The sequence below is a fragment of the Tauraco erythrolophus genome, chromosome 5 (assembly GCF_009769465.1).
Source record: "Tauraco erythrolophus isolate bTauEry1 chromosome 5, bTauEry1.pri, whole genome shotgun sequence".
Taxonomy (NCBI): Eukaryota; Metazoa; Chordata; class Aves; order Musophagiformes; family Musophagidae; genus Tauraco; species Tauraco erythrolophus.
The window spans coordinates 64,271,962-64,299,903 of record NC_141469.1 but is presented as its reverse complement, the minus strand read 5'-3'; the positions used below and the strand labels follow the sequence as shown (position 1 = coordinate 64,299,903).

Genomic DNA, 27,942 nt, shown 5'->3' with positions numbered 1-27,942 from the left:
CTTCCCTCCAGTGTGTCCACAACACCACACAACTTGTTGTCATCTGCAAACTTGCTGAGGGTGCACTCGATCCCACTGTCCATGTCTCCAACAAAGATGTTAAATAGCCCTGTTCCCAGTACTGACCCCTGAGGAACACCACCACTTGGACATTGAACCGTTGATCACAACTCTTTGAGGTGAGGTGGTTGTTTTGTTTGCACTGCCAAAAGCAATGCTAATTGTTGCACATGCCAGCAGCCCCCTGTCTCATTGTAGTGCTGACGTATTAGAATGTGTATCAGAACATAAATATTAGTTGGTTTTTTTTCCTGGAGTTGAATTTTTTGCTAATGGTGTATCCGCTTGCCACAATTCTGATCACTCGGTAAGAGGGAGCAATAGGAACAAGCATTATTATTTTATTTAAATGAATGGTGATTTCTGCGTCTCTATGCATGGTAAATATTTTCTTGTACAGCAAATCATAGTAAATATCTTAGCAGTAGGTCAGAATTCGGTGCAGATTTTCTTTTCAAGGTGGCAAGAACATACTTCCAAAAAAGTTTTAAATTAACTTACATGCAGGAGGTGAACATCCATGTTTCTCGTTCTGTAGGTTTCCAAATGTGTAAGGTGTTTTTTCTCATGTGTTTTTAATTCAGCAAATCTCATTGACAAGACCAAACAAGCACTTTCTTGCTAGATTGTATGTGCCCTTTTCGTTGTCCTCTGTTACTCACTGTTGTGGTTTAGCCCAGCTGGCAGCTAAGCTGCCATGCAGCGTTCACTCACTCCTCTCCTCCTCCTTCCCCACCACCAGCCATGGAATGGAGGTTGCAGATCAATTCGTTACACATTGTTTCTGCTGCTCCTTCCTTGAAGGGGAAGGACTCCTTACACTTTTCCTCTGCTCCAGCGTGGAGCCCCTCCTTACAGTTAACAGTCTTCCACAAACTTCTCCAACAAGTGAGTCCTTCCCACAGGATGCAATCCTTACCCATCAGATTGCTCCAGGATGGGATTTTCCCATGGAGTCATGGCTTCTTAGGGTGCAGCCACCCACTCTGGCATGGAGTCCCTTCCATCTCTGCTTCATCATCAGTCTCCAGCAGTGTGGGGTTCCTTCCCACGGAGACAGTCCTCTACAAACTCCTTCGGGCGCAGGCATCTCTGCTTCAGCATGGGGTTCTCCACAGGCTCTGGGTGGATCTCTGCTCCGCTGTTTCTCTCATGGGTGGCCCAGAGGCCACCTGCCATCTCACCATGGGCTGCAGGGGAATCTCAGCTCTGGTGTGCCTCCTCCCACTCCATCTTCGCTGACCTTGATGTCTGCATGGCCGTTTCTCTCAGATCTCAGTCCTCTCTCTGCTGCAGCCATGCCAAGCCTGACCAGCCCAATGAACCTTGGCAGTCCTGGCAGGATGAACTTGGCCCAGCGGGAGCAGCCCTGGCTTCGGAGCTCTCCAAGCCGTGCCACTGTGGCCATCTCCAGTCGGGTGGCGGCAGCCCAGAGTGGGCAACCACCTGCATGGGAGGCCAACCCGGAGGTGGGGCCAGTCCCCTGTCTGCCCCCTCTCTTCTCGGCTGTTCCCACCTGGCTCGAGTTCCTTTGTCCCCTTCTTAAATAGGGCATTTGCAAAGGCGCTGACTGGCTCGGCTCTGGCCAGAGGGGAAAGGGGTCTGACCTGGCCAGAGTCCAGTCCAACAGGTTCTGGAGCTGAGGAGGCTTCTCACACCTCCTTACAGGGGTTCTCTCTGCAGCTCCTCCTCTGCTACTAGAACCCCACCACAGAAACCCAGCACACACACTTATAGCATCAACTGTTTGTTTTGTTTGTTTGTTTTAATTATTCTTATGTAACTGCTGTTATCCTTTAATCGTCTGTTAACATATTTTTGTTCTGTTGAGTCTAAGTACAGATGAATTCACCATACATACCATATGTTCCTTCCCTGAGGAACTGGAAGATCCCATGATTCTCAGTGCTGCAGGCCCTCCAGAGCATGGTGCGAATGCAGAGGCGTTAGGTCTAGCTCTGTGCTTTAGCTGGTGAACCCTGCCAAATCAGGAGCCTTGTTTAAACTTATAGTTTGTGTTTTAAGTCTGTAGGGCTGAAAGAATTTATGAGCCTGGTTTCTTAGCAACGTGAACAAAATGGCAATAATGGATGTGTACTTAAAATGACTGTGGAAATAATGTAGTTAAATTGAAAGCTGCGTAGCTGTGGAATGAAGCTTGGAGTACAATTGAGCACAGATGTGAACTTATCCAATCTCAATAAGGTGCCACAGATAATAGAGTGTTCATCATAATTTTGCAGTTTATGTAATAAAATATAGAATTACAGATTTTAAATAATCAAGACCATGCAATGAGAAGAAGATGAAGGATTAAGAATTTATTTTGGGGTTTTTTTGGCTAACGAAAATTGAACTGTAAACTGCATGTATATTATGCAGATAAAAGGCTAACAGTTTGGAATTTCTAAAGTAATGGCAGTCTTTCCCCCTCATTCAGAGGGCAGTAAGTTAATGGAAGAAGTCTGCTCATTTCAGTAGGCTTGGTAAGTCCCTTGGCTGTCAGGGCAGCAATTCTATAAAGCCTGCACAGTACTGACATTCACATTACCACTCATACTTAAGCACTTAACTGATGCTTAAAAAGCCATTGAGGCTGTTATTCAATGGTGAATATGCCTTCTGTTGAAAGCATGTGGAAATTGGATGGTATTGGGAAGGAATACCAATGATACATACTACTTGTCTTATGTGGGAAAATCTTTTATATTATATGAGACTTATCAAATGAATGTTAAGTGGAACCTGTCCTCAGAAAGTCTTACCACCTAGACTTGTGGGTATCTTTAATATTTAGTTGAAAGAGATTTGTCGTTTTAGTGTGACCTCTGATTTGCAATTTAATGGTTTTGTGTAGTTTGATATGGAGGATTCATCATAATGTTAAAACAATGCTCTACGACACTATTATTTCTCCTAATACCATCTGAAATCATGTATGTTACCTGTCCTTCACTGTGTCATCTGAGAGGAATACGTAAATTGTGAAGATGTAGTATTATATACTAAATACATCCCTTATATCGATATAGATGTATAGTAATTATATCATAATTATATAAATGTAGTATATCATAAGTCTGTTTGCCAGTGGCTGTTTTCTTTGCATAAGTTTCACACTTTGAGTGGCAGCATTATAGAGAACAAGTAGATATCTGTGAAATTGTAAATTCTTTGAGTAGTGTGTTTTAACATGCTAAATAGTTAAATTGCTGTGCATGTGGAGGCTTGGATGGCCTGCACCAAAACCCTGCCTGGACTGTATACTGCCTGTCAGCTTTGGTCAAAATTGCTTTTGTTGCTTATGAGAACTAATCTTTTTGTAGTGCTGAAGTTGGTGTTTTTCCTTGTTGAACTGCTGTCTAGTGAGAAGTACGGTGACGTAATACTGATAACACAAGTATGGGCCTCTTGGTAGGGCGGACGTCTTACCAATCATGCAACCTGCTTTCATGTATGCAATCTGTGGAGGTCAATTTCATCATGACTTACCTATGTTTTATTTTTAGGCTGTTTGCCCTGCTTCTTGCTAGGTCAATTTAGGTACATTATACTTACCATTGAGAAGCTGTCAGTTCTTCAATAGTTAAGTCCTATAAGCTATTATTTACTGGTTTAAATTTTATAGAAGGGGATCTGTGCTATTTGGTTTTTTAAAAATTGTTTAGACTAGGAATGTTTGTTGTTTTCCATCACTTTAACAAGGGAAAAAAATAATTCTTTCTAAACGGAAGTGAAATCTCGAGAATTTAAATATATTACCGGATTAATATTTTAACTGGGGAATATAAATGAGAAGATGAAATGTCTAATCCATTATTTTTCTCTCAACATCAACTTGCCTTGCCTGTCTCTAATGTTTGAGACACAGAATTCTTGGCTGCTGGCTGGGCTTGAACGGTGTAACAAGTCTCTTCAAAAATTCAAACTCTTTCCTTCTATGACTCAGGGTTAGCTAGCTAGCGAGGTGAAACTGAGAGGTCTCCCTAATTTTACTGAAAATTGAGGGCTGTTTATATGGTGTAAGAGAGGACTGCATCAGTTTTCACTATTTTTTTATTTAAGTGTAGCACAAGCTCAGCAGGAGGTGGATTTTTGTAATGTCAGACTGCAAATTATTCAAGGCACTGACTAAAATCAGATGATTAAACCTTATTTGCAGTAAAAATGGTTTGCAAACAAATGATCTCACTCATGTTTACATCTCAACGTACTTTGATCTGTCTGTGGGAGTCTGAGTCCTGAATGAGCTTGGTGTTCTTTTCAATAGCTGTAGTGATTCCTGCTTCAGTTGAAGGAGTTTGGTCGCTTTTATTGTGACTTCAGTGATGGAGACAGTTTACAGTCTGGCATATGGTGTTAACATAAAATTGGCAATAGTTAACCTTAATATGACAACCTGTAAACTGGTAATTCAAAAGCTGCTTCCACAGCCGCTACTATCTCCTTGCAGTGATAGCAGCATTGGTAAAAAAAAAAAAAAAAAAAAAGCCAACAGGTCAAGGTGTAAAAACACTGCAGCTCTCCTAAAGTGCCCTTACCCATGAGTTGGAGTTCTTTGCCTAAAGTGAGAGAGCAAAACAATCCATTTCCAGCACCCTAAATTAAAAATATGATGTAATGAATTAAAATTATGGCATTATCTGAGGAACTGAATGTAATTTTCCACAAGTGCAGGTGGTTCTGTATAATCAAGAAATTCGTACCACGTCAGAGGTTAGTTGTTCAGACAAAATCTAGACATAGTTATCTTTTCCAACAACATGTTAGTGTCCTTTCACATGTATTCTTGTTTCTATTTAGCTATCGCCGTTTATAAAGAAGACTACAAAGAGAAGAATAAAACAACTACTAAAGAACTTCCTGTTCCCGTTAATATTCTTTATGCAGGGAAATTGCATTAATAGATTCTTCCTCTTGTCCACAGCTGATTTGAAGAAGGGTCTTCAAAGCCATTTTGTACCGTTGGCATTGTTTGTGTTTTCCACGCATGCGGTATAAAAATGATTTGTGACTGAACAGTCATTATGACCGTTTGACATATCTCTTTCTTAAGTTACACACAACCTATCTTCCAAGTTAGCAATATTTGCATTAAAGGGCTCATTGTTCTTCTTACTTAAGGAATATATTCGTTCTCAAATGATGCCATACAAATTGAAGCATGAAATAACACAACTTGCTCTGATCACAAAAGCAAGCATGAGGCACAGCTAGTTTCTTTTGAATCGTTAAATTGTCAGTAGCTGTTTATCATTTACCTTTTTGCTCTTGGATTGTATTTAGAGCTGCAGACATTTTGCCTGTGCTCCATACTACTAATGCAGCTGAACACCGGATATCTGACAGTGCAGAACCATGTTTTCTTTTACTTTTTTTATTACTAATGGATGAAGTTAATTTTGTCCATTTATCTGGAACGCAAGTTGTTATACCTTATGTTTACATGGATAACTGGGCTAATTAATGAAGTTCTTCCTTCAAGGATTTCAGAATTCCTGGCAGAAAACAAAAAAAATGACTGGAAGATTCTTAGGTTAAGGGGAAAAAAAACATTTTATCTTAGTTATTGGATGCTATTGAATGAGTAAGTTGCAGGTGTTTGAAAGGTCTTTTGCGTCTTACCTGTTTATTGTGATAGTGATTTTCCTGAACTTTATTCTATTTTTTTAAATGTAATTATTGTCCAAAATGAGAATTCACTTGATACTGTTTGAATTGAACAGCCTGTAGTGGTGTGTTCCAGTGTTAGTCTGGGCCTTCAGATTGTAATTGGATTTGTGTGACATTAGACTTTCTGAGAGATGGAAGTTACGGCACTGTATATGTAGAGTTTTAGTAACCAATTAGTTTCATGTTCTCTTAAATGTTTAAAAACAAACACCAACTGTTTCAATTTCTCACAAATACCTTGGTGAGTTCTTTGAAGACTTGTCTATAGGATATGTGAATTGTGTTGGTTTTAGCACTTCACTCTTCCAACAGCCTTTGAAAGGTCTCACCAATCTTTCCTGCCAAAGTTGTATTTATGGAATTAGGTTTCATCTACCAAAACACACAAGCATTTACATTTCCAGCCTGATACTCTGAAAGAAGATGAATCACAGTACTAGTAATTGATTCTTTCCATCTTTCTGATATTATATCGTCTTGTTGGTTTCCTTCTGCAGCTCTGCCAAAGTGCTTAAAGCACCCTGGCTTTGTTAACAGATACTGCTGAGGCAGTTACTACTGACTTGGCAGCCTGGTGTAGCGTTATCGTTAAGTATGTCCTTCTCCCAGGCATTCTGTAAGAATAATGTAAGGTGAAGGAATGAAAGCAGAGGAACCTTGATGGCATACATGTAGGTATGTAGAAAGAAGTCTAAAAGCATAGAATAAAATATTGTCTTATATGACCATGAAGCCTTTTAAGTACTAAATCAACAATTTTCACTACAGCTTTAGTAGTATTTCATTTATTCATTTTACCTTTGATTTATTCTCTCAAGTCTGCCGAAGGAGGTAGAAAGTGATTTTAACCAAATTGCTGTCAGGCTGCACTCTTGCTTTCTGCCTTTGAGAATGTTCTTGCATACCAGCTAATAAATACATTTTAAAGTGAAAGCTTTTCATCTGCTTGGTCTAAACATAAATGTTACTCTGAAAGAGGATATCGTGGTGTCCCTGAAACACAGGAACAGCTGTACTGGGTCAAACCACAAATTCACCTGTCTCTGACATAGGTGAAAAGTCGGTGCTTAGGAGGAGTAAGAACAGGGTGAGCAAGTGGTAGTTCATCTGAGTACTTATACAGCAGTTTTGTATGGCTGAGGGCCTCTTCCAACTGAGTGGTGGTTTTTGGAGTTTTAGTCTTTATCAGTGGATTTTTCTTTCACTGACTTTTTCTTGAAGCAATTCTTCAGCACCCACACCATCCTTTGGCAAGCTCTAACAGCTTAGCTACATTTTATGTGAAGAATCTTCTTTTCTTTATTTTGAACCTAAATTCAGGTATAAATACTGCTGAGAACAGCTGTAGCTGCTAGAGTCTTGCCTGGGCTAACACTAGCATTAGCATGACCGGACGCACAGACTTCCTTGTTACTCACCCTTGTGCAGCATAAAGGCTTAAGGTCTTTTTTTTCCCTCTTGTTTTGTTGATAGATGCAGATGTGAAAAATCTTTCTGCTGATACATAAGGTTTTTAGGGGGTATTACTAGCTTATTGAGATGAAACTACTGTTGATACAAAAAAGTTTGTTAAGAAACTAGGACAGGGTGACCTGAAACTAGGATGACTTGATTGTCTTGCCAAAAACACGTACTCCGATAAGGCCTGTTATGCATTGGCCATATGCTTGTAGAAACCAACAAGGATTAACATGTGGATACCATTGTGCTGTCACTGTGAAAGGTGGTAGTCCCTCTCTCACTTCTAAGAGGAGAGAGGAAAGAATCATGGATTAAAATCCCAAGTTTCCCACCAAAAAGAACTGCATTAGAGCAGTGCTTTAATTACAGCAAATCAGTGAGCAGGTACCAGTGTGAGGTATCAAACTGTTTATAGCTTATGTTTTGCTATACCTGTGTACAATGTATACTCATTAACAAAAATTTCTTGTTGTCATTGCCCTTGTGGTTTGTAGTGGTCTTGATCCTCTAAAACAGTATCTTAGGAGTTCTTTTATTGGAACAGATGATGAAAATTTGATTTCTATTGCTGCTTATTTCTTTCCTTCCTCAGTTATCTGTTTTCCAGGTTAAAGACTTCCAGTTGGCTCAGTTGGACCTTGCAGCTACCCCGTGCTTTGGATCCTTTTTAGTGCCCCATTCTGAACCTTTTCTAAGATCTGTAACTTAAGGGAGGGATCAGAACTGCACAGAGCATTTGGAAGATGAGCATGTCATGGAAATAGAGTGGCAAGTCTTATTCCGACCACTGCTAAGTATTGAGCTCATAGCTTCATGGAATTCAAATATGCTTGGCATAGTATAGTATTGTGTATTGGCAACATCGAAAATTGCTGTTGGCGCCATGTTCACGTGGCGTATGTATGTAGGGAGACGATATAATATTTTTCAAGACTGAAAGTAAGCTTAGTATATATGGCATATCTAGGGAGAAATACACATTGGTGCTGTAATTGTATCCCCTGCACATACTTTGAACAGTGAGTTGGAAATAGTGGCCAAAAATAAACAACCCTAATACAGAATAAGGGCAATCTAGCAGATAAAACCTATCTCGTCATATGCATTTATTTAGGTAAGAGGTAAAACAGAATGATCTCTGTAGCAGAATTTTAGCTAGTCCTAGAAAAGGGAGAAGTAAACCTGCTAAGTAAGCTAGAATCGCTTCCTACTAAGGATACTAAATCTTGTTGATGAGTTATAACTACAGTTTTGGCAGATTGGAGTGTGAAGAAAGGACACGTATACAAAAGGTGAAAATGCAGCAGGACTTTCTTAGTAAAAGCCTACCTTTAAAGAAAAAGAACAGAAAAAAGATAGAAAGTAGTTAAGAGACTGAGACAATCAGAGAAAGCAACTTGTTCGCAGAAAATAGCATGCTTTTCTTTCCAAATTGTCCTTGCATGATTAGTACAGTAGAAGTCAGGGTAAAGCTGACTAATTAAAAAAACAAACAAACAAAAACAAAACAAAAAACCCACCTCTCACAGGTGATAGCTGTATGTAGTATGTTGATGTTAAGGATTTTCTTCCAGCATCATTGGGTTATAGATCAAGTAGAGCGTGATGGACAACTCCAGAAAGAAGAGAAAATGAAGAGAGCAGTCTTGCCTTTGGTGTTTTAGGCGAAGATGTCAAAGCAGTCTTTGGTCTTTTTCCAGTTTATTTTTGATCTTAGACATTAATGTTGCATCATGATTTCATGATTTCCCCTTTCTTTCTGTCTACTTCTTTCTTCTCCTGCCCTAAAGTTTTGCATAGCAGTGGGGAGCACTTACTTGTATTTCCCTGATTCGAAGTGAAGGTTCAGCTACCCTGGGGGGAAGTCAGTTTCAAAATTGATTACACAACCCGCTTGCAGCTAGATGACCTGTTCTACTGCATTCTGTTTGCTGGTTGGGTTTGACTTCAATTGCCGTCTTCCGTGTCTGGGCAGTGAGTACAAGCACCACTGGAAGTTACACAGCACTGCAGAAGCATAATTCAAGAACCTGTGGTTGGCCAGTGAAGAAGCAAGCTTATTAGGCTAGATCCTGGAATAAAGTGTTCTCTACTGGGTGCAATGATTGTGAGCAAAATTAAGTAACTAATTTGTGGGAAACAAATGATTATGAAAAAGAAACTGTGATTAAGAAGCTATATTTTTTTCTGTATAATAAAATGCCTTTAGAAAATAATCTTACGTATTACTGCTGAGCACAGTCCTCTGGGGTTTTTTTGACTCCTGCTCTGTTTAGAGCCCATCTGCCTTGAACTACTCAACACCATATGCTATAAATTTGTTTTCTTCTGCTTTTACATTATATTTGGTCTAAAATTTTTTTGCATTTTTAAAATGTCTGTTTGCCTCATTGAGGCTTTTGGTGAGGTGGCAATGGAAACAGTTTAATGGAGTCTTCTGTATATAGCTTGATAGAGAGCTTTTGCTACCACCACTGTGATCGAGCACAGAGTTCTATATTATGCTGATGAATTAATGAAGTTTAGGACTCTGTAATTTAAGATGTTAATATTTTTTTAACTGTGTTTATTTGAAGCTATGTGTAACTGAACTTTTTTTCTCCTTTTTTTTTTTCGTTTTCTGTGATTGCATCTTTGAGTTATTTCATCCTGGCCCACCTCTGGGTACTGGAACTGGGAGAAGGGTGTTTGTCCTTTTATTGTCTTTAGTGTTCCCAGTGCTGGCTCTGTGTGACCCAGATGAGAAAGTTGTATGATTTTATGCAGAATGAACAAAGTCAGACTGAAGGGGCTGCAAGATCAGTAAACTGAGGAAAGTTAAGTGTGAAGAGAAGTCAAACTGGTAGAGGGGTTAGACCTGAACTTAATTTGGCCACATTGATTGGGAAAAGGGTAAATGAAAGAAGAAATCAGAAAAAAGGCAGGACAATAAAGCTGGAAGGAACAGGAATAGAAGGAAGAGGAATGGGGCACAGTAGGTTTTGAGACATTTTGTGTATTCTTTGGGCACCCCATTGTAAATGGATGCTTTCATGCCTGACCTTCAACTGAGGGTGCATATGAGTTAAATTCTTTTCAGAATGGTTGGAGATGGTAGCTGTTTCGAGGAGTGCTCTATTTTGTAGTATTTTTCAACAGAACATTGTCTTCTAGCTTTGCTGAAGGAGAAGCTTTAGCTTTAAATAATAATAGGAAAGAAAATGACAGTTGAGAGTCACCAAAATCTTTTGCATTAGTCACACTAACATTTGTAATTATCAGACATATTTTTGGCATCTCTTGTTACTTTAATGAAATCATTCAGCATCCCCAATCTTACATTTGGAATGCCATAAAAGACAATTTTATTTTTCACTACTGGGTGCAATGAATTTCCATATTATGTCACTAAAATGAACCAAGTAATTGAGGGAATTGAGAGAACTTGTTTGGTTTATATGTAACAAGGTGCTTGGCTGTCTTCCTTAAACCTAGCTTATATTTTAATATGAAAGAGTGGAATAGTGCTTCAGAATTAAGGTCCTCCCTCTAACCTTGAGTAAGCAGGCTGTCATACCTTTGTGATGCTCCCCTTCTTTTCATTGACCTATTCTGTCAGCTCAAAACACCTTTCCCTAGGTGTATCCAATTTGTCTAACTTCCGACTTGCTCTTATATTTCAGATAGTTTATCTTGAATGTGCTGCTTCTTCCTTCCTAAAAGGGAAAAGATAAGGTGTGGAGGGAGGATTAAGGTATCTTTCTTCCTTCTGGGTGTACTTTAAAGGTGTGTCACCCATATATTTCGATATTTCTAGAACAATGGATTTAAAGCCCTTTGCAGAAAAGATAAATACACGTAAGTGATGGTTAACAACAGTATGTGCGGGTTGAGAACAATGGGAGCACTCAGATGTGTGAAGTTACTTGGGCATGGAGGATTTCTGGGATTGAGACCTTAGTCTGTAATTACTGTGATGAGGAAATCTCCTTGAAAGCAAGCTGCTATTCAGACCTGCTGTTTACATATGAGCTGTTCTATGTACTAAATTGGCCTTTTTAAGGGGTTCTCAATCATTGAAAATAAGGCTGTTGTAAAACTAAGTTTAAGCTTTACAACAAGTGTTCATAATATTATGTACTCCATAATACCTGGTCAACTAGACACCGTTTCATGTAACAAGGTGCTTGGCTGTCTTCCTTAAACCTAGCTTACATTTTAATGTGAACTTCGCAACAGAAATAACTGACATACTCTTTTGAATGTAAAATTGTCAGACAGTTGAAGTCAGACACTATTTCAGACTGAGTATAAAAAGAGTAATTTGGAAAGATTAAATGGTATAGATTTTTAAATAGTAAAAAAAAAAAAAAAAGACGACTGGCTTGACTAGGTCAGATTAGCATGCACGGTATCTGTCTCTCTTGCTTAGGAAAAAACCTACCTTTATGGTATTGTATGAAAGGAAATACACATAGTGGTAGTGGCTGTGAACAATGAGAACACAGGCTGTTGGTAACTGAGAAGGGAAAATGGCTGTTCTGCTTTTTAAGACTAGACAAAGGACTGTATTTGGCAGCCAGTCTATAAGCAGTGACCTCGGAACGGTTGTTGCAATTTAATATTAGGTGGACTCTTGAAATGTTATGTAGCAAATAGGAAGTTGTATGTGTCTGCAGACTTCTTGTCATTATTTTCCCTCGTATCTAAAGTTTATCAGATATGCTCTCCAACTAGTTACACCCTTTACCTTTTCCAAGTCGGACAGAATTTTAGACTTCTGTAGAAATTTTGCATGTGCCTTGGTCCGGTGAACAAGTGTAGGCCAACAAGTTAGCCATTCTTTGCTGTGACCGATTTCTATTCTCATGTCTAAGACATTCCAGGCCTTTGGTAACCACACCAAACTCTTAAACCAGCAGTGATCGTCCAGACTGTGTGAATACAGGTAGTTCATATCCTTTATTTCATATTCTCTCAGATACGGAGTTGAATTTATAGTGTTGTCTTCTATAATCGACATATAATAAATGCACAAACAGTCCATTCTGTAATAATTCTTTCTTCAGGTTACAAAAATTGTTGTTGTATTTCTTCCTGCTGTGAATGTCTCTTGATGTAGAGCCTTACAATAAGATTACAGACTCTTTCCAGGTGCTGTTGAGATAAGGAGTTGAGAATGCTCAGGGATTTCTGTTTTACTTCTCCTTAAATTGAAGTAATGTGGATAATGTAAAGTTCAGAGGTGCTTAGGTGTGTATTTTCACAGGTAAACCTAAATGGAGAGAATGCATAATGACTCTGAGTGTCACACCACTTCAGGATATTCAAGATGTTAAAGATTCAGTTGCTCGTGTTGAAAAGGTGATAGCAGGAGATCACTCTTCAAAAAGCTTTTCCTTGTATAGATGACAGCAAATGGACATGTCTGTTTAATTTAGAAGATGACACCAGTATTTTTGAACTGAGTATCTGTGGCTCAAGGGTTCCCTTTGGCTTGGAGATAAGATAGTGTCTAAGACTTTAAAATATATTTTGCTATATGCTCATATTTTTTTTTCCTTTATTCTATTCCATCTATAGACATATCCACATTTTCTCCATGTTTGTATTGGAGCCATATTTTTAAGATTTGATATATATTGACAGGTCTGTGAAGTAAATTTAATATTTCTTTATGTCCTACTCTGTGCTCAGATTATTTACACTACACAGCTTGTAATATTGGCATTGACTTATAAAAGAAATAGCTTCCCTCAGAACATACTCGGAAATTATTTAAGAAGCTAATGCATTTGAAAAGTAAAACAATTGTCTGTCATGCGTACAGAGTTGAAAAGGCATACATAATAAAATTAATTCCTTTCCTTGTGTCCTGTGTGGATGAAACGGAAGCTGGGCCTTGGTGCTGCAGGCATGCAGTGTTCTCAACTTTGCTAAGTGTGAATAGTCTCAGCCCTGGGACCCCTCATTACATAAATGGTCAGTTTATGTGTATCACACACATATGTACAGGACATGTTAAAGTGCTGCACTGAGGCAGTATGTCTAATGACTTGCATATCCATTTTAAGCTCTTGAGAGCCTTTTTTTTTTCCTTTTATGTAGTGACAAAAACGAATCTCTGCAACTGAAGTGATGTGTAGTTAATGTATGACACATTTTACTGAAGCAGAACACTTGAAACGACTGAGAATAATAGATCAGGGAACAGTAATTTTATATTACCTGCTGGAGGGGGGAGAAAAGCAAAAACAATTTGCACATCTTACGTGTTTCATTACAACTGAACTAACTATGGAAATCTCATGTAAAAGAGTTTTCTTATCTGTAGTTGCACGGTAGGACCAGTACAAGGTCATGCAGCAAACGCATATATTGTATCTATAAATTAATTTAATAACATCCATGTCAAATGCAAGCAATTATGTAGTCAGTTTACCATTTCCTGTCATTATTTGAAGTGCTCGGGTTTTGCCAGAGCTGTAGCAGTCACTGTTTGATGATGTATCACATGAAGGCCTTGCTTAGCATTCGTGTGGGTTGTTGCCTGTTCTGAGTCTGTGTCTTTTAAAGAACTCGAGCATTTTGTCAATGTGTAGAGTAATGCAAGCTTAAGTATGGAATGTGTTTATTCGTTTGCTTCCCCAGTTTTTTAATATGAATATGGATGATACGTGGTTGTAAAACCAGAATATTCATCACCAAAAAAAATTGCAAGCCCCAGACCATTTTAGTTAGATATGTAATTAAGTCTTGTTTTAATGTTTTTGATGACATGCGTTCAAATCTGACATTGACTTCTGTACAACTGAAAGTTCTACAACGGGCACGGGGGATGGAGGTGCAAGGGGGTGAGGAAATGCCGTGGAGCAGAGCGCCTGGCTTTCACCAGGTGACATTGTTCTTCCTCGGTGGTCCTCATTTTGGTGTTTGAAAAGAGTAAATAAAGTAACCGGGAGACAGGCTCTCCTCCTCCACCAGTGGTGATACCTGAATTTTGGCCTTTTATGTCCCTTCCAAACAAAACGTGGTGGTGGCCGTGTAGAGAGCCTCTGCTGGTGCGGCTCCAGCAGGGCGAACCAACTCAGTTGGAGTTACCTCCAACATCGGGTTCTCCTCTTTAACCGCGCGGCAGCCCCGCCCCCCCGTGTTGGACAGGCCGGCAGCCGGGGCCGCTCCGCGTGTGCTCCTGCGCTGCTGCCGTCGCTCCTCCGTCTGTCGCCGCGACGATGCCCTTGGAGCTCCAGCCGTGGGGCGGGGCAGGGCTGGCGGAGAGGGGCTGCAGCCCGGGGCGCCTGGTGGCGTGTGCCTCTCCCGTTAAGTGGCAAACGGGCTCTTTCCTTCTTCGTCCCGTCAGCGCTTCCATAGGCGGCTTCTTTTTCCTGCGTGGATGAAACAGCCCGCAGCAACGAGCGCTGTGGCGCGCGGCGGCGGGCGCAGGCAGCGGGGCCGCGCCCGGGGCCGCCCCGCGGGGCCGCGCCCGCCGCCCGCGCAGCCACTGGCGGCGGCTGCGGCCGCCCCGCGCTGACATCAGCGGCGGGGCGGCGGCAGCGGCGGCGCGCAGGCCGGGTGCTGGCCGGACGTGGCAGCGTCCCCCGCGGCCGCCCTTGCGTGAGGAATGCGGCGGCCCTGCTGAGGCGGCAGGCGGGCGGCGCGGTCGTCAACGTCCATGGATGTCTCTTCGGATCCGTACCTGCCCTACGATGGCGGGGGAGGAGACGGCATTCCGCTCAGGGAGCTGCATAAGCGAGGTACGCGGGAGTGACGTGCGAGTTCCGTGTTCGCGTCTCTGGATGCGTGAGGCTGCTGCCGCGGCGTGACGCGGAGGCGTGAAGGCTCGTTCGCGGGTGCCGTGCTTTGTTTTGCCGGCCCGATGCCTTCTGCGGGAGCAGAATTCCGTTCTGGCTGGTTCCTGCGCTGTCGCTGGTTGTTTTCTCTGTGAGCAGATTAGTCCTGCTTCACGTCTCGTCGGCTTGTGACTCCATCTTCCATATGGGGCAGTCTTTCCTTTCTCCCTCGTTCTCTCTTTTTTTTTTTTTTTTTTTAAATCAATAAAACGGTCTCGTGCACACACACAAAAAAAGCAATCGAAATTGTGGTTGTGAGTGACCGTGACCGAATTGGCAACAGTTCATTAAATAGACCATTTTCATGCCTTTCACTAACTTGAATAGGAACCGCGTTGGTCTTGCTTTGAAGTTTCCGAATGTGCTTTTAGACTTGACTCTTTGTTACAGACGTCTTCGATATGCGAGGGAAGGCTGTACAATTGCCATTTGTCAGTTGAGCTAATATTGATGAGCTCTTAAGAAACCGGAGCTTTGTGGTAGGTTCTTTACACTGTTGCTTGGAAGGAAGCAGGTTTAAAAAGAAAACGGTGTTATCAGTGTTTGGGGGGAAAAAATCCTTGAGGTTGCCTTTTGTTTCTTACTGCAAATTTAAAGCAGAATAGGTTCTATAAAGATTCAATTTTGTACTGAGAGAAGTTGTAGTAGGAATAGATTAAAGTTATGCCTTCAGATTCTGAGGATGTAAGTCTTTTTTTTCTTGGTTGGATTTGATGGTTATACTTTGATGTTCTAAAAGAGTTAATGTGGTAAATTCTCACTTTAGTTTTGTTTAAATTGGCTAAACTAATACTAGAAAATTATCAACATTTATGGCTGCTGGTGGTAGCATTAGAGAGGAGGCAGGCTGAGAATAAAGGTATGATTTACATAAGATGCTTTTTTTTCCGCTTTCCCTGTTAGTTTATTGTTTCACCTTTCCTTGTAAACTTTTATTTCTATAAATAAATAAATTAGGTCACACTTTTTAATGTTCTGTGTTTTAGTAGTTTACATAAAAGGTTATTTGTTGTCTTGTTATGATTTTTAGAATGTTTTTCAGCATACGTTAAGAATATCAACAAGTTCTAGTATGGCTTAGAGTATTTTAAGACAAGCAAATTTTTCTCTGCCCAGATTATTATCACATAGCAGGTGCTGCATAGTTGTCTAAGAGTTTTAGAATCACTTCTGAGAAATCGAGGACGGTATTTTGTTAGAACATGTGCCAGGTGTGAATTGGAGATTTTACCGATGCATATAAATACTTGAAGGGAAGATGCAAAGAAGACCGATCCAGTCTCTTTTCAGTGATGCCCAGTGCCAGGACCAGAGGCAATGGGCCTGAACTGGGACACAGGAGGTTCCCTCTGAACATCAGGAAGCAGTATTTTACTGTGAGGGTGACTGAGCACTGCACCAGGTTGCCCAGAGAGGTTGTGAAATTGCCTGCCTTGGAGAAATTAATAATCCAGCTACACATGGTCCCGGGCAACTGACTGTAGGTGGCCCTGCTTGAGCAGGGGGCTTGGAACAGATGACCTCCAGAGGTCCGTTCCAGCCTCAGCCACTCTGTGAGTGTAGATTTATAGGTAGTTTGAAAGATGAAAACTGCAAAACAACCCTATTACTATGCTTTCAAACTCTGCAAATATAGTTAGACTTTGAAATGTGATCAGCTATATATTCCTGGAAATTACCAGATTTTAGTTGATTTTACAGAACAAAAAGTAGATATTTGCAGTGCCAAATGGTATCTGGCGCATTGGAGTATTGCTATTAAATATGCAGCTTACAAATACTGTAATGAAAACAGTGCAGGGTTCGACTGGGTGTTCCTGTTGTGGTGACACCACTGGGAGCCAGCAAGAGAATTCCCAGTTCTGACTTGTCACTTTTTGCAGTTTCATTGAATTCGGTTAGTGCTTGTGCTGCCTATATTCTAATACTGTATTTCAAAACCAGCGTTACTGGTGCTTCTTCGGTTTGCTATAGTGAGTTTAGATGAAAAAACAAACAAACAAACAACAAAACCCCAACAATGTTACCATAATCTCTTTCAAATCTTAATTTGTCGAGTGCTTATGACTCATAAGAAAATTGAGTCTTCAGCCCAGTTTGTTCCATAGATTTCATCAGAATTTCTGGATATTTCCTGCTGATTTACAATACCACAGTAATCTGTTACTGTCACCTAACTATCAAAATAAGGCTTAAAATGCTAACAGGCAAAACCAGAAATTTAAAGTAAATTCTTGATATTTCTTTATTATCTGTAAGTCCAGAAAAGGATACTACCAAGAGCATTGTAATAACAAGCTAAGATAAAACGGATGAAGATATTTTGAGAAAACAAGCTTAATTGTTAAAGCCCGTGGGAATTTTTCCCTTATTCATACACTGACAGCTCTTCTGTCCTGCAGAGTAATGTTCACGTTGTGCAAAACTGCTTTGTAACATCAAAGCATTTGTTGCACTAATTGACTGCAGTGGCTCACCCAAAGTGGCTGTACCCCAGCAATGATGAAATCACTGTTTAAATCATTAAGGGTCTTTGAGGTTTAGTTAACGGCCTTTACTAGTTCAGTGAGATGAAATACAAGGTATTACAGTACATTGTTATTAAAAGCCTGACCTGTTGGTTTGCGGTCAGAAGATGTTTTACTTTTTTTTTCAGTGCAAATACGCTGTGAAACAACAAATGGAAAGATTTTAAAATAGGTATTTATTAATTGTGTTTATCTTTTAATGTTGGTTACTCATCATTACACCTTTGAAAAAATACAGATATTGTTGAATACTTCTTATTGGGAGTTCCTTTAACTTGCTCTGTCCTGAGGCTTCTCTTCTCTTCCAAACCTCATTATCCTCCCTGGTATACTGAAATAAAACTACAGGAACACAGTTCACTTCTACTCTTTTCTCTGGTAACTAAAAGAGTTAAAAGTACTACTTCTGTCCTCAGAAAGGGTTTTTTAAGTCCTTATTTAGGGTTGCATGTACCATAAGTAACTGACATGTATGCTTTTTCATAAGAAATTTTATATAGTAAACCATGTGCTGGAATATATGTTGTGTAAATAAATTATTTGTGCTGCTCAATTCTTTGCCCTTGGATTTATTTTTGCATAATTTTTGCTAGCTGGACCTTTTTGAAAGTTCCAAGTTACCAGTGTCTTGCTTGTCTTCCAGCTGTTCACAGACATGCTCATGCTCTTTGATTTTCCTCCTTCCTTTTTTTCCCCTAAATAAGCATTATTTTTACTATTCTTTAAAAATTTGAAATCTGAGCAGTAGCAGTACAGGTATAGTGGCCAGGCTACCAGTAGCAAAACTTGAGCTTCAGCAAGCATGAGGGTTGTTAGCTCTCTTTTAGTTGTTACATATTATACATAAGCACATCTTAGATTTTAGATTTTGGAAGTCCTTGGGCAAAATTAGTGAAATGCTGTACTGCTAATAATCTGTGATTGAGTCAGTAGCCAGGAGACGTGAAAGTTACATATGTAAAGAGCACACCAGATTTACTGATGACTTAGTTTTAGTAAACCTAAATTTTTTGGAGAGACAAAATAACTCACAATTTCATTTCTTGTGCAGCAGTCACCTCCAGGTGTAGGTGCAACTCCTGTTGCTTAAACTATACTATTCACAGTAACATTGAGGAAACCTCTCTGCCCTACCCCAGCTTCACCTCTTATCATAAGCTAGAGGGCAGAGGATATTTGATAATATCCTAGGAAGAGCTTGAGTCAGGTGCATACTGAGCCAGTTCAGCTCCTTTAAGTGGTAAAAGTTCTACTCCTGTACTTTAGGCTGCATTTCTGCTGACAGGCCTCTTATGTTTAAGAATTATTAGGTAAATGAAAAGCCTTTAGAGACTGAAGTCCTCCGTGTGACCTTTGAAGTAAATGGGTGGGAAAGTTGTGTGCACATGCTCAGAGCTAGAGTTTGACCCTGAAATTTCATTAGTAGCAGAGTGAGAATAATAAAATGAATTCTTAGACTCCTTACAGACTTACGACAGAAAGTGTGAGCAAGGTGATGATAGTTGTCTAACATTGAGTGCTTTGAGAAAAAGCTTTACTTGGAGAAAAGAAACTCAATATGGTTACAGCACTGAATTTCTGCTGTGCTTTGTTTTACAATTCCTGGTAAAAAAGGGGATAGGGATTTTCAGTGACGAGTTTAGCATGTTTTACTTTGGTGATTAATAGGAAGTACCATGAGATAAAACTGCAGTTCTTTGTAGATAGTTACAGGTTATCTGTCTGCACGTGATGTATGACTGATAAGGTTCTCTATTAGGCATCTACTTCTCCATTTTGGAAATAATTTTGAGATACACCGTTATCTGAGATATTAGAAAGCTAATGAACAAAACAAGATTATGCCTTCCTTGGGCCTGAACATAGGCTGATTGGGAAATTCATATTAGCAGAATTATTATTTTTATTGCATCCTGCCTTTGCCTTCCAAAACAACGTGTAAGTACATAGCTCTTATGTACATGCAGCAGCAGCAGCAGTGCGTGGAAATCTAATTCACTAAATTTCTGTTGTTCTGACTCTCGTTGCCTTGGCCATTGTTAGATCACTTCCCTTTTGTAATGTTTGCTTTATCTAACTTCATCTGTCTTTATACCCTTTATTTTCTCATCTCCTTCCTGCACTGTCTTCTATTTAAATTGTAAATTCAGTAGCGTGGGGATCCCCTTAACTCTCCACTTGTTGCAAAGCTGAAGTCCCTAGTCATTATAGGCATAACTGAACAAATTAGTCCATTCTGTCTTTAAGACTACAGGAAAAGAAATCTATAACAATAAAGCCATTTTTTTTTTGCTGATTTATAGAAGCAGAAGTGTTTCTTCCACCTGAAGTAAAAAGCCAAAGGTATTTATGTTCTTTTTTTTAATGATGCTATACACATTGGGCAGTACTTGACCTCCACTCTGCCACCTTCTCAGATTCCTGTGTGTTTGCAGCAGATGCAAGTCTTTAAAAGTCTTGGTTTAATTTTGAGGTGCTATTATTCAGCTTTCATTTAACTCTTACTTTTCGAAAGGTTCTCTTTCAACCCAGATTTTTTTGTTTGTGTGTTATTTTGGCAGAAGAAACGGAGAGGAGGGGATCATCGCTCAGTACTTTGATAAAGCATTTTCTTTCTTTTCCCTGTTCTTCAAATCTTGTCTGAGTCTTCCTGTTTCCCACCTGTCAGATTTTTTCCAGCTGTTTTTTTGCAGTTAGTGTATATATCGTTTTGTCATTTTTGTATGCATTTTGATTGTAACGCAGAGACCAATTTGTGCTTTTAAGCCTTTGATGCAGTTTAGAAAGCCAACTGAAGAGACAGGCTGAGAATTCGTAGTTACACACAAAGGGGAACATATTACTTGATTACAAAGACTAAAATAATCGATCATCAACGGTAGCAAATGATAGCACTCTGGCATGGCGTGCCGTGCTTCTGGTTCTGAAATTTTAAAAATTACTTCTAGCCAGGAAAAGACAATAGTGCTTAATGACTCTTCTTGAGTGATTACAGACAAATTTACATAAAATGACGATTGTTACTTGTCTTTTTTTTAATGGAAAGCCTCATATTTTGAGGTCTGAATATGGAGACAGAAAGAAGCTCAGGCACTAACAGTATCTTGTGTATATAAATCTTCTTTGTTACAAGTGTAAATGATCCTTCTGGTGTGCATTGAGTTCAGGGTGCTTCCCCGCCTCCGTTCCCCTTGCCACCTAACGCCCAAGGACACACGGGTGAAGCAAAGCCTTGGATTAGTATCTGGCCTCCGGAAAGCTACAGCCACTGCTGATTTTAGCACTCAGCAGGTTTGGATGGTCATGTCAGGGAGAGCTTATTCCAGCCTTTGATGTAAACTGATTAGCTTCATTTTCACTCAGGGAGGTGCATTTTTTCTTTTTTTTCTCCTCCTTTCACGCTGCTCAGAGTAGCACAAATGAAACATGGTTCACTGCTGTCAGCCAGAAGGACAGCTGCTGAGGGGAATACTGTGTAGTTGGGCACTGCCTAGAAAAAGGGATATGTGAGCAGCAGCAAACTAGCGTATTCTCGCTGTAAGAGTTAGCAATTACGTAGCCTGTAGAGAAGTACCTTTGAGAAATTGAGTCCAATTATTGCTCTGCCATTGACTCCAGTGTTGACATTGTTTATCTGTTGTTGTGTTCACAACTCTGAAACGTTTTTAAATGTAGCCACCTTCGGGAGTTTTGAGCTCTGTGAAATGGGTATTACTGTACAGTGTCTGGATATTAATATTTATATAGAAGTTTTGAATTGTTTCCAGCAGAAAGACGTAATTAAAATCTAACAAGACCTCAAGGGTCCGTTTATATATTTCAGTGTAACTAATCTGACAGTTTGTTGCTGTGGAAGGCAGCGAACCTGCTTGTCATTCCTCATCTCTTGTCTCAGTTCTTGCTCTTAAACTGGCCCTGTTTCTTGTCTGACAGCACAGAAGCTCGATTCCAATTCTGTATAATGGCAGAATTACTTTTTTTTGTTGGTTTTGTCTGCTAAGTTGGATTAGCATGTTTGCTTGGTTTACTGTGCAGTTGGATCCAAGGCTGACAGAGCCGATTCAAGGGTGAGAGTAGGAGTATGTGACCAAGAATGGGAAGGAGAAATAGGGAGGAGCAAGATCTCCTATTTGAGTGGCAGCAGTCTGTTAGAGCAGCTCAACCTTACCGTGTAATTATGTCCTGAGAGGTATATCTGATTTCATAAAACGGAGTAAGCCGATACGTGCTTGGTATGAGACAAGGCGGTGTATTTTGTGACGTGCATTCGGAAGATGTATATCGTATGCTGTACAGCATAGGGAAGGGATCTTAAACTTTATTGTAAAATTACAGTCCCTTGTTAACTCTGCTAGCCACCCACCTGAGCCTGTTTGTATCTCAGTTCTGCACCTTGTCTTCTACAGAGGCTGTAGCTATGTGGATTTGTTCTCTAGGTGCTATTGGGTAATTCTTCAGATAATCACTGGATGGAAGACCACATAAAAATCTATCGTGCACCATTTGATTACCCAGGATGCAGCATTTGTCTCAGTAATGGTCTGCTAGTGTTTTAAAGGTATTAGTCCTTGCTGATGTGATCTTTTTTTTTAACAAATTAGCTAAAAACTTACTTTTCTTCAAAAAAAACAAAGCAGGACGTTGGATCAGTGTTGATCAGCCATTCAGTATAACTTCATGTTCAGAGGGAAACGAAGGAGAGCAATATGGTGAGGACTGTTTTCTCTATGAGGAATAGTGTCCTCAAGAAATTTTGGATTGTATTTTTTTCATTCTCATTAAAAAAAAAACCCAAAAAAACCCCAACAAAACCTCCACTTCTTCAGAGATGAGAGCTTTTTTATGGTGTTGGAATCTAATCCTCTTATTCCAGTTCTGTCCATGTAGCATTTTAGTTTGGTTTTACAGTTCCTTGTTCTGGTCAGGTGTCCCAAAGTACAGTGTTTTACTGATGCTTATTATGGGTTTTGTCTTTCAGCATGATGCGTTATTCTTTATTAGTGGTTTGTTGGTGGTGGGTTTTTTTAACACCTTCATTTGAAGCTGTTCTTCTTCCGGAGCTGATTGCTGAGAAAGGATTGTGCTGAAGGCTTGGAATTACATGCATGACAGGATAACAAGAGTCAGCTGCCTTCCTAGAAGGTAGTTGAGGCAAGACCTACAGCGACTGAATCACCTAAAAACCACCATCTCCTTTCTCCGAAGAAGCATGTTGCTTTTATTGTCTAGAAGTGTACCGTCTGCAGGCTTGCAGTCTGTGATTGCAGCTGCTCTCTAGTTATGTGTTGAGAATACAGGATTGTTGAAGATGCTGTTGGAGAAGAATGTGCTAATAAAGGGATGCCAGATACCTTAGTTTTGCTAAGTATGGAAGGATTGTGTTCAGTTTGCATTGTAAGGATTCCTGTGAGTTGTATTGATCCTCTGAGAGGATCAGTATATTACTGTTTGCCTTCCTGTAGTAATGTGGGTTAGTCTGGATTAACATTAATAACAGAAGTTCTGCCTGACACTTTTACCATCTGCTTCACAGTCTAACAAAGCCTTAAGCAAACTCAAACGTAACAAAAAGAAGGCTTTACTTTTTTTACAGCTGCAGAATGGTGTGTACATCCAGAAAATGGAGGTGTGCTCTCATCGTAGCTAAAGGCGGCGCCTATATTTATACACACCTTGTGTGCTAAATGCTTGTGGTGGTTTTTAAGACTAAGGCTGCTTGTATTTTGATGAAAAGCACTTGCATTGAGTTGTAGCTTGAGAAAGAGTCTTGCTTGTATTTTGACGAAAAGCACTTGCATTGAGTTGTAGCTTGAGAAAGAGTCTTGAAACTTGAGAACTGGGAAAAAGAGGGAGGAAGGAAGGGGAAATACTTTCTGAACATTGGGAATGTCCAGAAGGCTACATTTGAGTGTATCAGGGTGGTGATGATTTCCTGCTTGGAGGTTAAGATGTTTTGATGAAAAATCTGTATTATGGTGAGGATTTTAACAAAATCTATTGACTTGAAAATAAATTTAATAACACTTTGATGAAACTGGCATTAAATTATGAGAATTTACGTGTGTTTATGTTGATGAGAATCATCATCATAGCTGGAAGGAGCATCTTACTATGTGAAATATTAGAGAAGGAAGGGAAGAAAGGGAAGTGGAAGTTTGGAAAAGTGTTGAGTATTGGTAAAGGTATATTTCTCTAAATTCTCCTTTAGAATAGTTATATGCTACATAAATCATAATGCTAGCTGGAGAATGTCCTCTCCTGCTGATGTCAGACTTGGGTATCTTACATACACAGCATCAGATTTTGTATAGTTTTCCTCTTCATGGTCCTCTATAATGTCCTCCAGTCTTTCTACCACACACTAGTGTAGGGTATCACTGCTGCCTGTTTCTCGCTTGGTACAAGTTCATAGCTGTTCAGCTGCATCAGGTGTCCATGGCAGCTCTGTACTCCACAAACCCACCTTTTCAGCGTCACAGCTTGTTCTGTGTCTCCTCCCCATCATACAGGAATCATTTGTGTTTCAGTATTTGGTGTGCCAGCAAATGCTGGCGAAGTAGGAACCCAACACAGTTTCGGTGGGATTTTTATTGTATCCAAGCAATGACCATTCTTTGTAGTATACTCCCAAGTTCTGCTTGGGGTCTGATGCAGTGAGTATGGTGCCATCCCTGATCGTTTCCCTGGAGAGAATTCTAATTCAGCACTTTGTGATATGCATGAAATCATCTATTACTGTTTGCGATACATTTATAACTCTCAACTTGCCTTTGCCTCGTGTGGCGTAGGATTGCATGCTCCTTGTAGCTTGGGGATGCTTCATATATAGCAGGGAATAAAACCAACTCCCCCAGGGCAAAGGCAAGCTTTTGTCCTACCTTGATCACTCAGGTTCAGGAAACTGCTTGGTCACATTTGTAGCTTTGTAGGAGATTAATTATTAAATTCTGGCTGAATTTAATTTGTGTCTCCTTGCTTTGCAAAGGAGGTTAATTTCATGTAAAAATAACATTTTCATAATTTATTCTGTTATTCTTTTAGTTTTGAGAACTAACCTAATCATTACAGTGTGAATTTTCTTACTGCCTCTTCCACAAGATCTGCTTGCCCTTTCAGCTAGCTAAACATGTATCTTAGACTTCCTTTCTAGTTAGGAGAATTGGAAATGGCAAGAGAATTGAATCCCTCGTCCTAAAGCAAGGTTTTCACAATCACCTCTATTAGCAAATCTGATTTAATTTGTTGTTGTTAGCCTTTTATTAATGGAAGCATAAGTAATGCTTCTTTACATCTGCCTTAAGAGGCAGCAGCTTTGGGAAGAGATTTACAGGACTTAGCTATGATGGATAGATGAGGGAGAATTTAATATGGCATAGACTGGGGGAAAAAAAAACAGTATTAAGAAAGATGGCAGCCAGGTTAGCATGAGTAAATGGTGTTGGCATTTTTGAGGAGTTGTCTCCTCCTGCATTTGCATTCTCTTCTTTTACTTTTTTTTTAAAAAAGTAATCTTTTTATAGAATTTTACAGAATCTTGAAAATTTTAGATTGTGTTTTGTCTTAATGGGATTTTTGTATTATTTTCTTTCATGTTGTCTTTCACCACTAAGGAAATGTCAAAATAAACACTGCATTATATAGCAGGCATGAAGGAGACCTCTGAAGCAATAGATGGCTGAGGCACACCTGTGGGTCTGAGTATAATGCCAGGTGTCACACTGCTTCTGCTAGATATCAGACTTTACAGATTTAAAGGGAAAAAGCATGTTTTACGTGTGTATAAATCTAATTGTCTGTTGTTGGTGAGAGCCGGGGCTGGTGAACTTGGCGTTTGTAGCATTTGGAAGGAGTTTACAGGTAGGCCCTTTGAAGATATTTTTTTTTTTTTTTATTGATAAGTTCGAAACTTCTGGTGACAAATACCAAGACGCTGAGCTTTCAATTTAAAAAAAAGTAAATAAACAAACAAGAAAAGCCAGCACAAAAGAACCTCACCTGCCTAACCATCCCAGTGTCCGTTTAGTGAAATGAGTTCTAGTGCCTGTCTGAACTGAGAGAAGTCTTGGTCAGCTTGGGCCTATGATTAGAGATTATTGTGGTTTGCCATATGCTGTTGGCCAAATAATTTTGTTCTTAGTCAAGCAAGTGTGAGCAATCAATCACTCTCTACATCATTGTCTATATTAACCTGATTGTAAATGTTCCCTTTGTAGCAATTACTGTTGCAGAAGCAGTTTGTGTTGGATGGGCAAATGGTGGCCATGCTATATTTAGGCAGCCATCCAGCAGAAAATTATGCTTGGGATCTGTAAATATACTGCAGGAATGCAAAAAAAGCCAAGATACTACAAAATTGATGACATTTGAAAGCTTAAAAACCTGAAACTTTCTTGATCACTTGTGAAGAGGGAAGAATTCTCAGTACTCTTCTTGCTCTTATTCAGATCACTGGAAGAAGTATGGTTGGGGATGTGTCTGTGCAAGCTGTCTATGAAGGAACTTGCTAGTGATGACAAATTAGTAGAAGACATTTTCTTTATACAGTATTTTCAACTTTTCATGACTGAGGGCTGTTCTGCGAGATACCTGAAGTAGATAAAAAAATTTTAAAATTAATCTTTGCTTGGCTTTCTTTTACTTTTTAGCTGTATTAACAGCTAAAAACATATTTTAGGTTTGGTTTAGACATGTGTGAGAGATTGGTAATCAATGGTATGTATATTTAAAAATAACTGGCAACTTAATGAAAGTGCTGTGAACTTTGTATCTAATAATCTGGTTTTGTTTTCTTAGATTTTCCTCTGATAGTTCATAAACTGAAATAACCTTCAAGTTAAATGTGTGTCAAAGCTGCTTATTTTTTTCCTCTTTGTTCTACTGAAGTTTCTCAGGAGCCTATACACAAAACAGAACAACAATTTGACTGGTACATTCATATATAACCAATGGAAATGCAAAGTCACTAATGTGCAAATTTGACCTACAGATGAGTGATAAAAAAAAATAGTGACATGCAGCATTGGGAAACCTAAGTGAAGTAAAATATGCATATTATGGAAAGGTCTTAATTACTTTTTCAGAAATTTTACATGCTGTAGTGTTACAAACATTAGAATACTTCGCTTATTGCAGAATTTATTTATTCCTCTCTTTCCTCTGTCACAGGTACTCATTACACAATGACGAATGGAGGAAGTATCAACAGTTCAACACATTTACTGGATCTTCTGGATGAACCAATTCCTGGAGTAGGAACGTATGATGACTTCCATACCATTGACTGGGTTCGAGAGAAGTGCAAAGACAGAGAAAGGCATAGACGGGTACTTGAGATAAATAACAATACTTAGAAAATATTTTTTGTTGGATGTTGGAATTAAAGTCTGATCTAGTAATACATACAATTATGTGCGTACTTTAAATTTGGGAGTGGTTATCAACTAGGACTGCTCGAATCCTATAAAAAAAAAAGCACCGTTTCATTGGTACCTGCAGTCCTGCGACAGTATTAAAACTTGGAAAGGAAGCAGAGTGGGTATAGTTTCCCCTCACCCAATTGCCATTTTGACAGCACTACGTTTTTTGCATGCGAGTGTATTTAAGGCTGTTTTCCAGTGTGGATGCATTTGTACTAGTACAATAGTGTTTATGGTGGTACTCGTACAGAAAAGTGAGTGCTGATGTCTATTGCTTTTATACTGGTGCAAGTATATCTGTGCTACTGCGATCCAGCGCTGCAGTGGTTTGGATTACGGAAAATGAAAATTCTCATATCTAAACCACTTACATCAGTGTATATATGCTTAACAAAAAAGGAGGCTCAATATGTATGGTAAATGTCCTTTCTACTCTCCCAGCACAGAGCTTGATTTTCTTCTCTGTTAGTTTCTTCAAAAGATCTTCAAAGTTCAGGCCATTCATCTTTATCAGTGTGCTCTGCAACGATTCTTTCATGAAATGGACTCAAGTTGTGTTGGACAGTAAAATGCTAGATACTGTCATTCATGTAATAGGCTTGTTTACTAGCATTTTAGGAGGATATATGCTATTTAGAGGCTTACTGCCAAACTTTTGGGATGCTTACATTAATTAACCTTAAAAACAGAGCCGATTTGGAGATGAGATTTCTCTTAAAATATTTCTAACTGGTCAAAATGGGTAGTTAAAAAGAATTGTAATTGTATGGGAGGGGTCAGGGGAGAGGTTCCTTTACATACGACCCTGTAGTGTTATTCTGCTGTTGAGATTTAGGCCGCTCCGGCAGCCAAACTCCATGCAGCCGCTCGCTCACCCTTCCCCGCCCCCCGGGGATGAGGAAGGGAATGAAAGGAGAAAAGGGAAGGAGACCCGTGGGTTGAGATAAGAACAATTTAATACTGCTGCTGCTAATA

General features: G+C 39.6%; 1 protein-coding gene across 3 annotated transcripts in view; it reads left to right on the top strand.

The window, feature by feature from the left end:
• CLCN3 (Cl-/H+ antiporter 3) overlaps window positions 1–27,942 on the top strand; it is a 77,386-nt gene that overhangs the window by 21,640 nt on the left and 27,804 nt on the right. For 2 of the 3 annotated variants that reach the window (XM_086611287.1, XM_086611288.1), the window contains exon 3: window positions 26,717–26,874. In XM_086611287.1, the coding sequence (XP_086467413.1) occupies window positions 26,717–26,874 (158 nt within the window). Of the gene's footprint in view, window positions 1–14,845; window positions 14,928–26,716; window positions 26,875–27,942 lie in introns of those variants that run through there. The other variant, XM_086611289.1, reaches the window with a different exon arrangement.